This window comes from Panthera uncia, chromosome D2, assembly GCF_023721935.1.
Source record: "Panthera uncia isolate 11264 chromosome D2, Puncia_PCG_1.0, whole genome shotgun sequence".
In the NCBI taxonomy this organism is placed as follows: Eukaryota; Metazoa; Chordata; class Mammalia; order Carnivora; family Felidae; genus Panthera; species Panthera uncia.
In genome coordinates, this window is record NC_064818.1 from 44,580,886 (window position 1) to 44,593,834 (window position 12,949).

General features: G+C 58.8%; 1 protein-coding gene across 4 annotated transcripts in view; it reads right to left on the reverse strand.

Moving 5' to 3' along the window:
* Positions 1-376: 376 nt before the first annotated feature.
* The window catches only part of ARHGAP22 (Rho GTPase activating protein 22), a 128,860-nt gene continuing 116,287 nt past the window's right edge, over positions 377-12,949 (reverse strand). For 3 of the 4 annotated variants that reach the window (XM_049646279.1, XM_049646278.1, XM_049646282.1), the window contains 6 exons: positions 12,146-12,353; positions 9,356-9,488; positions 8,305-8,378; positions 7,602-7,723; positions 4,652-5,561; positions 377-608 (listed from right to left, as the gene is read on the reverse strand). In XM_049646279.1, the coding sequence (XP_049502236.1) occupies positions 380-608; positions 4,652-5,561; positions 7,602-7,723; positions 8,305-8,378; positions 9,356-9,488; positions 12,146-12,353 (1,676 nt within the window). In that variant the 3' untranslated portion in view covers positions 377-379. The remainder of the gene's footprint in view (positions 609-4,651; positions 5,562-7,601; positions 7,724-8,304; positions 8,379-9,355; positions 9,489-12,145; positions 12,354-12,949) is intronic. The other variant, XM_049646280.1, reaches the window with a different exon arrangement.

Sequence of the window (12,949 nt, forward strand, 5' to 3'; positions counted from 1 at the left end):
ATTCTGCATGACCATAAAGAAGGAGTCAGGCATCCAGACGTCATGCTAGGACAGCAGATTTAATAAAGAATGCAAAATGTTCCCTGTGGGCTGCTCAGACCCCAGGTGCCATCTGTTTCGGTGGGTCACGGGGCTGCTGCCTCTGACACCTGCCAGGCCCTGCACCGTCGGAGCAGCATCCAGATCCCACGTGGGGCTTGGGCTCCCGACAGTCCCCCTCGGGGTGTCAGCACTCCTCCCTCCAGCTGGCTCTGGAGCTCCTGGCACCACTGAGGCCCAGGTCCAAGCTGCAGGGCCTCGTGGCTCCTCACGAGGCCGGCAGCCGTCTCTGCTCAGGGGCGGGCGAGCACCGCTGCAGAAGGGAGCTCTTCCCCCTCCCTCACTTGGGGGCCTTGTCCCCTTTTGCCCCAACGGTCAGGCTTCCCAGGGTTGAGAAGAACTCCTCCATTTCCTTCTGCAGCAGCTGGTTCCTCTTCTCCGCATCTTCCCGGGCCCGCTCCGAGTTCCTCAGCTTTATTTCCAGCATCGTGTACTTTTTCTTTTCCTGGTCCAGTTCTTCTTCCAGCTGCGACATTCGCTTCCTCAGAGTGGCACTACCTTCTTCGAGTCTTTAAAATCAAGAAGAAAGACACTGTTTTAGACTGACTGGCTGGGTGTCAGTGAACACGTGCCTGCGTGCACTCCTTCCGAAGGAGCCGGTCAGGCAGCCCAGGGACAGGAAGACACACGCGGGCTCAGGGCTGGCTCTGCAGCAGGCCCCACAGGCCTCGGCAGCTCCTCCCAGGACCCTGGTACTTCACCCCCCCCGGGGACCTCCCCTACGCCTGTGACCCAGAAAGGCCAGCATGAGCATTTGGCCCTTTGGCACTCGAGGCTGGGAGCCTGAGTCCTTGCTAAAATATAAAATCCACTTGCCCTCCAGCCCAGCCAACTGTCCGCTGAGGAATGGACTGCTGGCTGGCAGAAGGCAGGACTGGTCCCCAGATGGAGACGGAAGTAGGAAACTGGCCCCTCGCCTTTGCTCTTCTGGGAGCCGCCTTGGACCCTGGCCTCCCTCCAGCTGCCCCACCTCCCATGGCCCCCCTCCAGGCCCCAGCCAGACACGGCGACTCACTGGAAACCCCATTTGGGTTGTGCCCTCCATTCCTACTTGTCCTTCACGCCCCAGCTCGAATGCCTCACCCTCAGCGATAAGTCTCTGGATCCTCCCCAGGAGGCCACATCAGCGTTCCTTGATGCCGTGGCAGACATGCTTCTGTGGATGTTGACACCACACAGAACAGAGGTCGGCACATCCATCTTTTCAGCCAGATGACTACTTCCCATAAGGCCTGTGGGGCATGCTAAGCCCAGCCCCTGAGAACCAAAACACTGGAGTTTGAGCCCCAGCCTGGCTGCTTATGAGGCACGTGACTGTGGGCAGAACACAAACTACCGGGTCCTGGTGTCTTTTCTGAAAAACTGTCAGGGACAACCCTTCCTCCAGGAGCTACAGCTACAATGAACAGAGAAGGCCACGAGTGCACAGCACAACACCTGTGACATGGGGTAATGGGAGTAAGAATCCATTCCCACCGCATCCAGGCCCAGGCCCAGGCCTCTACCCTCAATCAACAAACACAAAGCATGAAGAAGGCAGGAAACCTCCCTGCAGCCCAGCCCCCCATCTGGGGAGCACAGGACACGCTAGGAGACAGAAGAATCCCCACGGCAGGTGGCAGCAGGACCCCCCCAGACTCCTCACTGCTTCTCCTCTGGCTCCAGCCCCCTCTTGGCTGGCTCCTCCTCCCCGATCTGGTGCTCTCAAGCTTGGGCCTGGGCCTCCTGTTTCCTCTCTATGTGGCTCATCGTGTGACCTCATCCAGTCTCCAGACCCGAGGCTGCATCTACATGCTGAATACCTCTCAGCCTCTGTGTGCCTCGACTCCACTCAGAAACTTGGTAAGCACCGCACCTCAGCGGGTCCACAGTTGGCTCCTGACCCTTCTTCTCCAAACCACTTCTGTGGCCCTGGTGTCCCACACGCTGAACAACCCCATTCCACTTATTCCACCAAGACAAAAATGTCCCCTAAGTCAGTTCTTTCTTTCACCCCCACATCTGACCAATTAGCAAGCCTTCCAAACACGTTCAGAATCTGGTGCTTTTCTCCACCTCAACTGCTGCCCGTCAGGTACATGACATGCACACGTCTGGCCTGGAGCCCCATGCTCTGCCCTCCACCCCCCTTTCTCCCACTCCACTTGCCCAACCCTTTCCTCCACCTACCTCCCCACTGCAACCCCTGGCCTTCCCTCTGTCCCAGCACAGCCTTCCAGCCCTCTCTTCCCATGCTCCCCTGCCCTCCACCCTGCTAGTTCTCCTCCTTTATCTGACCTTCTAACATACCATAGATATAAAAAAAAAATTTTTTTATGTTTGTTTATTTGAGAGAGAGAGCCAGAGCCAGAGCACGAGTGGAGGAGGGGCAGAGCGAGAGGGAGACACAGAATCTGAAGCAGGCTCCAGGCTCTGAGCTGTCAGCACAGAACCCGACACGGGACTCGAACTCACGAACCGCGAGATCATGACCTGAGCCAAAGTCGGATGTGTAACTGAGCCAGCCAGGTGCCCCTCACATACCATAGATATTTAAAAAATCTATCTCGTTCATGGTCGCTCCCCCTCACCCCCAACACACACAGCACCAAATAAAAATAAGGACAGAGGTTTTGATCGGTTTTGGTCTTGGCTCTGTCCCCAACATCTGGTACAGTGTCTGCACATCACAGCCACTCAATGAATTCTCTTCTGGGAATGTAAGAATTGGTACAGGGGAGGGGTTCTGAGTCCCGGAAAGCAGGGCTGAAAGCTGGTTTCCCCCAACTCCCCAGACCAGACCCAGTGCAGACTCCATATGTAAAGACCTGCTGGCTGGGGCTCTATTCTCTCCTGTGCTCAGAGGGATCCTCCTCTCCCTAGACCATCCCTCGGCCCAGGACGACAGCACAGACCACTCTGCTGGCGAGAGTACTACAAGGGCTGCCGCTGCTGCCCCCTTGCTTCTGAGAGCCTCCCACCCACCAAGCAGGAGGAAGCGTGAGCAGTGAAAGCTTCCTGAGCACTCTGGCTGCACCGGGCCCTGTGCTGAAGACTCCCATCCGCTGGCACTTAATCCTCATGCCAAAGGGGTGACGTCATCAAGCCCAGAGAGCCTGCCAGACAGACATTCAGCCAATACACACTGGGGTCAGACAGCCCACCTGGGATGCTCAGCCAATACCCAGCGGGCAGGGGTCCGACCCCAGGCAGTCTCACCCAGAGCCCTCCACGAAGCACAGCATTGTCCCCCTGAGAAACCTAAGCTTCTGAGAAGGTAAAAGAACTAGAAGCTCAAGTTGACTCCACAAACAGCTGAGGGAAGTGAAAAGTGGACTCTGACACCCTCTGAGGCTGTCTTCACACTTCCCATGTATTCTGTAGTTTTTGTCTGCGAGCTCATCTTCAGCTGTAATCCTCCTCCTCTGTATCTGCGGGGCGTTCCATTGTTACCTCTGCCTGGGAAGTCCCAGCCCGGCGCTCCCGTGTGTGGGGTATCTCCCCCTGCCCCCGTTGTATACCTCACAGTTCTACTCCTGTTGTGTCCTTTCTCCTCCTGGCTCAGCCCAATCTTATTGGTCCTTCAACTCCTAGCTCACACGTCGCCCGCTGTGACCCTCCCTGACCTCCTACAGAACAGAAGGGCCGACGCTGCCATTGAAGCTCCCTGTAGAAATCCCTTCCACCCCCCAACTGTCTCTGATGGAGAAAGGAAGGCCTCAGAACACACAGACACCTGCTAGTGGGTGGGACCTGATTTACAGGTCAGACATCTGGGGCAAGGGGCTAGGGAGCCGGAGAGGCTGGGAGAAGCACTGAATGCTGTCAGTGCAAGACTCTGCTCCTGACCTTGGGTGGAGAGCCTGGCACCTCAGAGCTGGGAAACCCCCTCCTCACAGGGGAGGGGGAAGGATCACACTAGGACCATCAGTGAACAAACCTGCAGGGCTCAGAATGGGGCACAAGGCATCCTCCTGTGACCAGGGCAGGTAGGAGGGCACCGCTTAGCACAGCCAGCTCCCTCCTCATAGAAAATTGGATTACAGTCCCAGAAGGCGTTTCCATATCGGGCCCAACCAGGTCAGCCAGCCAGGCTAGCTGGCCCAGGGCCAGCATCGCACGTGGGCGCTTCCTTGGGCCCTTGCACACTTCAGGGGGCCCACCTCCTCCCTGAGGGCCAGGAGGGACCCCCATGCTGAGCCCCTCCATTAAAGGTGCTCTGAGCAGCTAAGGCTGAGCTTCTGACTCACTCGCTCATCCAGCAGGCATTTATGGAGCTCTGACTGCATGCCAGGCCCCAGAGCTCCTGAGCTTTCCCAGACATAGGACCCCACCCCTCCATTCCCAACCTCGTCCTGGGGGCATTCTCCCAGCAAGGTGGCTCCCAGGGGCTGGCTGCTCTGAGCCCTGCCTCCTGGTGGCTTGCTCTCAGTGCCAGAGGCCATGACCAGAGGCCGACTGCCCAGGGCCTGTGCCCCGTGGGCTGCTGGCCGCAAGGGCTCCGCCGGGCCCCGGGGGGGGGGGGGGGGGGGGGGGCTGGCCTCACACCCCCCCAGCGGCTGCAGCCCTTTACCTTTTCATACTCATCTCGTACTCAGTCCTCTGCCGGCACAGCTCCGCCCTGAGCTCTGTGACCAGGCCCTGGAGAGCCTCGGAGCAGCGGGCATAGTCCTGGCTGGGGCTGCCTGGGTCACTGGGCTCGCTGCTGCTGATGCAGGTGCCCACCTCGTCCGGGCCACGGCCCAGGTCCGGGGATCTGCGGTCCTCGCTGCTGCTGGGGAAAGGGGAGGGTTCGAGGCCCCCCTCGGTGGGCAGGGAGCTGCAGGCGGACGAGTCGCTGGCCCGGCAGGCTGTGCAGCTGCTGAGCGAGCCCCCCGCCGACGCCTCGCAGGAGGAGGCCCCCGACCATGCCGTGCTGGCCACACTGGGAGTGCTGGGAAAGAGGCCGCTGGGCGGGGGCACGTTGTCGTAGGTGGAGAGTCTCTGCGCAGAGCCAGAGTCCTTGAGCCGTTCTCCCGAGGAGGCCCGGCGGTGGCCACGCAGGGAGGACAGCCCGTTCATGAGCCAGTTCCCTCCGGAGGAGATGATGGGCACCTCCAGGGAGGAGCTGCCCACCTTCGGGCTCCCTGACCGGGCCCCCGGCTGCCAGAAGGAAGATTTCCAGTTGGGCAGAGTCTGCACCTTCTTCCCGGGGCTGGCGGCAGTGGTGGGGCTGCCTCGGCCACCCGGACCCACGGGGGAGGTTCTAGACAGCGCCGCCACAGTGGCCCCGTCCAGAGAAGAGGTCCTGTGTGATGGCAGGCCGGGGGTGCCGGGGCTGCCGGGCTCTGGCTGGCCGTCCCTTGGGATCTCCTCGGAGCCCCACCCCACTGTACACGGTGGGCCCCCCCGGGGGGAGGCCGGCCCCTCCTCGGCCCTCGAGGTGAAGAGTTGGCTGTGTTTGCGGATCAGGACAGTCATCAGGTGCTGGACCAGGGACGTGCCTGCCAGGAAGAGGGAGTGAGAAAGCCTGGCCATGGATGTCTCCAGTCTAGGGTCTCTAGACCAGACCTGACACAGGGTATCTGCAGTCCAGAACCAGGCTGCTCCTCCAGAGAGCTCAGGAAGGCCTGCCATCTGCCTCCCCGAAGGAAAGGACAGCCACCAAACCCTCCAAATCCAGCACGAGCAGAAGGACCCACCCACGAATCCCCTTCCTTGGACACAGAGGGGCACCGTGCCTCCAGCCCACTCCAGCCCGCGAAGTGCGGGGAAGAAGCAGGCACGATGCCTGCTGAGGCTGCAGGGCGAGCCAGTGGCAGGCAGGCCCTAGAAATCACGACCTAGACATCACAGCCTTCTAGGTTGTCCCAGGTCACTCCCCTGGACTGCTGATGATGGCTGTGCCTGACTGTCCACATTCTGGGGGGCTCTGGGACAGGGACAGAAATGTCTTACAGGTGCATGTGGGCACACATACAGTCCCACATGCTGACGGTCATAACACACAATTCCACATATACACATATAAATGTATGCAGCCCCCAACACACAATACCCCCCTCACGCACACGTACACACAATCACGCACACAATACCTCTTCTCCAGGCCACAGCCCCTAAGATGCAGCCTGGGGAGCCTGTATTCCTGAGCCTGGGGGTTGGGGAGAAAGCGACAAAATGGGGGCAGTACAATGGGACCATGGTACCTATCTGCTTGCCTTGGTCCCTGCTGTTACCCTCCACCAAACAAAGACCAGAGACTGGGAAGGTTTCCAGGTGATAAGGAAGGAGGGGTCCTTGGGTGGACACTCCCACTAGAGGCAACTAAGAATCCTGGAAAAAATAAAGGAACTCTTAGGCCAGAAAACTGGGTGAGGCAGGAACTCCGGGTTTGCTGTCGGGCATCTGTTCAACCTGGCAGGCCAAGAAACTGGGGGCCTGGGGTGAGAGACCAAGCCAGGCAGGCCAAGGGGGGATCTGAGTGAGAGTGCCACCCCAAGAGTCACAACCTCGGCTTGGGAGGACAGAGAGCTCCAGACAGGTCTGCTCAGCAAGGAATAGCAACTCTGCCCTCAGCTTGCCAGGGGCCAGCGGTGGCAGCCCCAGCAGGCTTTGTCCTGCGTGAGACCTGGCCAGCCTCTGCACACCTTAGCCAGGACTGGCTGTGGGTCTCCTGTCTGCGAGGACTCCCACACTAACCCCTCTGAGACAGTCTTCCACGGGGCCTCCAAGCCTGGGCTCTGTTTCTGGGTCAGCCTGTACCTGTGCCCTTTGGTCAATCTAGCTGACAGAGAGTCAGCTAGACTCTTGCCCCTCCTGACCTCAGTTTACTCATGTGTAAAATGGGTGCCATAACCACACATGAGCTGCTTGTAAAGATTAAAATGAAGTGATACGAGTAGGGCACTTAGTAGAGGCCCTTGCATATTGAAAGCAGTGGCTACTGCTAGTTTTCATATTATATTATATAATATTAATATATTAATATACAATATAATATATATTATATAGTATATTTATATATTATAATATAAACATATTTATATATAAATATATAATGTAATATATAATATATATAATGTAATATAAATATATATAATTAAGATACATAATATAATATATAACTTTTATATATAATATATATAATTGATAAATATAATATATAATAATATATATTAATATATAATATTGATATAATATATATATAATATCCTGACATCCAGGAGCCTGTGACAACTACTTAATAAAAAATTACTTAAGGAAAGCAAAAACATCTGTGTGTATTCAAGGGCAAGGGCACTGACCTCTTCCATCCCACCCCCCACCCAGGCCCTCCTCTCATTCTCCATTGCACTCAGTGACCCCATCCACAGGGCAAAGTTCCTCTTCCTTTTATAGCTGGATCCCATGGGGTCAGAGGTCAGAGGGAGGTGAGGTGTTCTAGAGGCTCCTTCCAGTTCCCCCGGAATGGAGCCCCCTTCCACTGGCCCGGCCCTAGTCCGGGCAGCACCCAGCACCGCCATGCATGCCTCCACCGTTACCTTCCATGATGGTTACCGGGTCTTCCAGCTGTGGCCGGAGTATGTTAGGTCCAAAAACGGTCGCCAGGTTCTGGACACTCATCTTGTTAACATTGGAGTGGGACTGAACTTCATCCAGAAACCTGTACAGTAAGGAAGAGGCAGGTGGCAGAAAAGCAAAACCTGATGCCAGATCTGCTGGGAGCTGCCCGGCCCCCAAGCCCAGCCATGTCCACGCGTGTCCACGGCTGCTGGGCATGGCCAGCTGCCCCTGCCAAGCTCAGAAGGGGGCGGAGCTTCCCTCTCTCAGGGGTCTGGGAGGGCCATCAGAAGCAGGGGCCAGAGGGACGACTCTCCCGCCTGGAATGGGGGGGGGCAGATGCCCAAGAAGGCCCAGACCCCTCAGGCATGGGGCTAAGTGAAGGCCACCTTGCACTCCCTCTCCAGGCACCTGGGCCCCGGTTGTGCTCAGGAGGCAGACCCCTGGGGGAGGGGATGGCAAGAGGCACCCAGAGAAGGCTGAAGGGACAGAGGTGCATCCCCTCACTGGGGACTATACCACCACCTGCTCCCACGGGGACTGTAAGCTCTGTGAGTGCAGGGGCTGTTTCTCTACCCCTCACTGCCTCCATCAGCACCTGGGTGGGAGAATGACCCAGCCCCCTCTATGCAGGGCACTGAGCCAGAGTGCAGGGAAGGGAAGCCCCTGCCCCTGGTCACTTACTTGCAGATATATCTGAGCAGGTTGTAATTGGCCAGGGGAAGGCTGCTCACTTGTTTAGCCAACTCCAGAGTCCCCTTGGGATTGAAAGAGAAAAACACTTCAAATGCCAGCACTGAGACCCCAGGCCCTTCTCCTGCTCGAGGGAGGGAGGGCTGGGGAAAGAGGAGGAGGGTGGGCTGGGAGTGGGGGCAGAAATCAGAGTCCAGACCTCCAGCCAAGGCCCATGCAGCTGAGCCCCAGGTGACCAGAAGGCACTCCGCCCTCCATCTCCCTCGGAGGAGCAGTGAGGCCAGGCTTGTGACCTCTTGGGGAAGCAGATTTACTTTTGGGGAATTGATGTGAAGGGTAATGCCTCTGTAGGGCCAAAGAGAAACGTTAGGGACGGGGCTCAGTACACCTACGGAGGTACAAATATTTGCCAGATAAAGACCCCTCATCTCCCTCAGGGCCAGAGGGTGAGCAAATAAAGTCCTGCCCCAGCCAAAGCAGGCTTAGGGCTTAGACACCTGCGGGAGAGGCTGCGGGCAGGCGTGGGAGCCCTCAGCCCTGGAAGCAGACTCAAATTCTTTTGGGAGGAGGCAGGATATAAATAGATGAAAGGTCTGGTGGTTTCTGAACCCTGTGGCTGGCCTGGGTGGCCTTAGATTCAGGTGTGTGTGTGTGTGTGTGTGTACAGCAGGAGCCCCCACTGGGGGCCCAGGACCATGACTGAAACTCGGCCTGCTTTAGGAGGTACCTGCCCCTCCCAGAGACGGAGGCCTGCACGAAGAGAGGACCCTACACAGATGGGATGTTCCAGACACGCTCCATCCAGAGCCCCCTCCCACACACAGACCTGCTCCAGGCCCCCCCTACAATCACAGAGCAGGGTGCTCCGGGCACCCCCCCTTCACAGAGCAGGAGGTTCAAGGCCCCCTATCCTACAGAGCAGTTTGTAGGCCAGGATCTATGTGCCACGAAAGTCACTCAAAGTCAGAGTTTGTGCTCTGTGTCCATATATCCAACTGCCGGCAGGCCCGCCTCCCAGGATGGGTCCCCAGGAGCCACTAACCTCCCCCTCGTCCTTGGTGAGCAGCTGGGCACAGCTGAGGAAGTCCTCGTACCTGGCGAAGGGGACCACAGGCTCGGGGAGCTCCCGCAGGTACAGCTTCAACAGGGAGGCCACCGTGTGCACGTCTGTTGTGCTGTGGGCAGGGGGACATGCATGAGGCCTGGGACACCGGGGAACCCCAGAAGTGACCAGCACCTTGCGCCACACCACCAGGGGCAGCCTCTGCTCTCATGTCCACGTGTGTGCTTGCGTGTGCACACTGCTAGCCAGGGAACTGGGAGGAGTGCAGGTCCCCTTCTGGTGGCCTGGTGGCTGCCCCAGGGTCCTCTGCAGGGCAACATGGGAGCTGCTCTGCTCCCAGTAGGGGGTGGATGATGAGTGGGTGATGGGGCCCCCAGGGGCTGGGCAGTCAGAGGTCAGGCCCTGCCCCCCAGCCTCTGAGTTCCTGTTCACATTACAGACGTGTGGGGCTATGTTCATCACCCCATTTCCAGCACCCCAGTGCCCTTTGTGTCCACTCCCAGCTTGGAGCTGCCCGGGCTGATGCGCCCCCAGTGGAGGGCAGCAACCCTGGGCCTGTTGGCCTCTGGGTTCAGTCCCTGGACTGCGGTCTTGGCACCTCCTCTAAGCTTGCCTTCCTAGATGGGTCTGGGCCTTAGGTATTTCATCTGCTTGTCTAGGGCCCTGGATTTAAACCCTGAACCTGCATCTTAACTCATGTCAGGCACTCAGGAAAGATGAGCCAAGGGCCAGGAGAATGCGACTGTGTGCCACTAAGGTGTCACCTGGCCCTGACTGTCCCTGGCTGGCCTCACAGAATCCCTTCTGGCTATGGCATTTGGGATTCTGGGGTTCTACAGCCCCATATATACCTGAAACCCACACAGCTAGGGCCCCTCTCTGCCTCAAGCCTGGTGGCTCTTAGTCTGGCCTGGTCAAGGGGCCCCCGTCCCTGCCTCTAGCCAGGAAAGCTGCTGTCCACACTCTGCACTACCTTCTCCCAAGGCCACTTTACCTCCTTTGCCAACACCCCCCCCCCCACTTCCTGGGTGCTCACAGCCCCAGTGGGTGCCCAAGCTCGAGCTCAGTGCGCCCTCCCTGCCTCCGCGCGCCCCCCTCCCCCCAGCCCTGTGGGTTCAGTGCGGGCCAAGGCAGGAGCTAGAGCCCCAGGAGGATCGGGGGAGGGGCAGAAAGCAGGGAGGATCTGCAGGGTTGCCCTTGGGGAAGACATGGGCAGTGTAAACAGAAGTGTGGCCAAGGCCCCTCTGTGACGTCTCCCGTCAGTGGGGGAGGTGAAAGCTTTTCTGTCCTGGGCAAGTGGACTGAGAGCAGCCCTTCTACTCTGCAGGCCTCGCTGGCTGGAGCCCCATCCTGGCTCCCCCTCCATGCCCTCTGCTTACAGTGCTTCTGGGCCTGGGAGGCCTGCCCCTGCCCCCGCCCCCGCCAGTGCGGCAGCCTCAGTTCACAGCCCCACACATCCCTGCAGCTATGCTGTCCAGATCCTCTGCCCCGCCCTGGTCTAGGGAGCCTGCCTGGCCCAGCACCTGACCGCCTCACCTGCTTCCCTCCCTGCCTAGAAACGCACTCCTCACCCTCTCCTTCCTTCTCCACTCACTGCAGAGCCTTTCCCTTTAACAGAGGCTCAGGGCTTTTTTTTTGGTACTTCTTCCTGAACCCCCCTCACCACCCTCCCCTCCTACACAGGCCTGCCCTGAATCCAGGCATCCTTCCCCAGCGCCCAAGGAGGTTGTCCTACAGCCCACAGCCCTGTGGGTGCCCACGAGCCTAGGCGTCCCTCTAGGGCAGTGTCCCCTGTCCCGCTCCCTCCCCCAGGATCAGGCTCTCAGCGTGTGGTAAGGGAGCTGGGCACAGAGGTAGGGAGGGCTGCCCTGGGGTCCAAATCAGCTTCTGACCTTACTCTAGGTGTGACCTGGAGAGATAACCCTTAGTTTCTCTGCCCACAGGGTAACACCTCCACCCCTAGATATCTCTTCTTCCCTGAGGGCGGAGCTCCCCTGGGCGGCATCCAGTCCATCCAGTCCACCTCCGCAGAAGGGAAGTGACAGACTCGCCTGGCTGCACTGATGGGTCTGGGCGGAAGCTGGAGGCACTGAGGGTGCTCTGCCCCAAGAGAAGAGCTGGGAAGGCCAAGGCCAAGGCTGCTGGCAGAAACCCATGGGCTTATCCTGGGGCAGAGGCGGGCCTTGACTGTGAGGGCGGACCTGAGAAGAAAGGGCAGCTCCACGGAGGCCGGGGTTGGCTTGATGCACCAAGAACTTTCTATGAAAACTGCTCCATAATGGGTGGGGCCCTGTCAGGAAGAAGAGGCCTCCAAGTAGCCCCCCACTCCCAGGTCACACTTGGGCTCCTAAGTGAAGTTGCCTCTATCCACAAGGCGCAGCCCTGGACCTGGTATGCCCAGTGATGGGTCAGGACGGACGGGCACCGGCTCAGGGAAGGTGGAGGAGACGGGCTCCCCATCCCTGACACCTGACACCATGTGGGGCTGCTGCGCCATCCCGTCACTGAAGGGGCCTGGGGGTGGGCCAGGGTCCCATCCCTGAAAGGAGGCCCAGGGGGCCTCTGCAGAGACTCTGTGCCCAATGGTCAGCCCATGGGGGTAGCGGGGGCACTCACTGAGCACATGGGGGGAGTCATGCCACCCAGCATCCTGCTGCCAGGCTCTGTGGGTGCCAGCGGGCCTCTGCCCACTGGAGCCCGCGTCCTGGGCGGAGCCCCTGCAGCGGGAACGGGCAGGTGATCCGCCTGTACTGTTCTCCCTCGGCTCACCTGTCAAACAGTGGCTTCTCCCCACAGTCGAAGGAATCCTGGAGGTCCCTCACCAGGTTGGCCTGGCCCGGCATGCGGAAGAGCCCCTCCTCAGTGAGCCCACGCTCCCGGATGAAGTCCACGCACTGCTCCACCAGCAGCGGGGCCAGGCGGGGGCCATACTTCCGCTCGTGGTGGACCGTGTCCTCCAGGCGCTGCCCAAAAATTCCTGGGCACAGAGAGGAACTGGTCACACCCTCAGCTATCCAGCTCAGTGAGTGGGGGGGAAGGGTGCTTGGGATGACGGAGGAGGAGGGGTACTGTCAGGGCCCAAAGCGCTCCTGAGGCGCCCGGAATCTTGAGGAACCTATAAAGGCTTCCTCAGACCCTGGGCAGAACCCAGAGAGCAAGAATAGATGAGGCAGAGCTCACGCAACAAGACAGGGAACGTACTCACAGGAAAACATCATCATGATTCGGCATCACTGGTCGTTAGGGAAATGCAAGTCAAACCCCAGTGGGATACCACCTCATACCCGTTAGGATGGCTACTATCAAAAAAAAAAACCCCAGAGAACAGCCCAGTGTCGGCGAGGATGTCGGGAAACTGGAAGGCTTGTGCACTGTTGGCGGGAAAGTAAACCGGCGCAGTCGCTGTGGAAAACAAGTTAGGGAGGTGCCTTAAAAAACGTACAACACGGGGCGCCTGGGTGGCTCAGTCGGTTAAGCATCCGACTTCGGCTCAGGTCATGATCTCGCGGTTCACGGGTTCGAGACCTGGGTCGCGCTCTGTGCTGACAGCTCAGGGCCTGGAGCCTGCTTCAG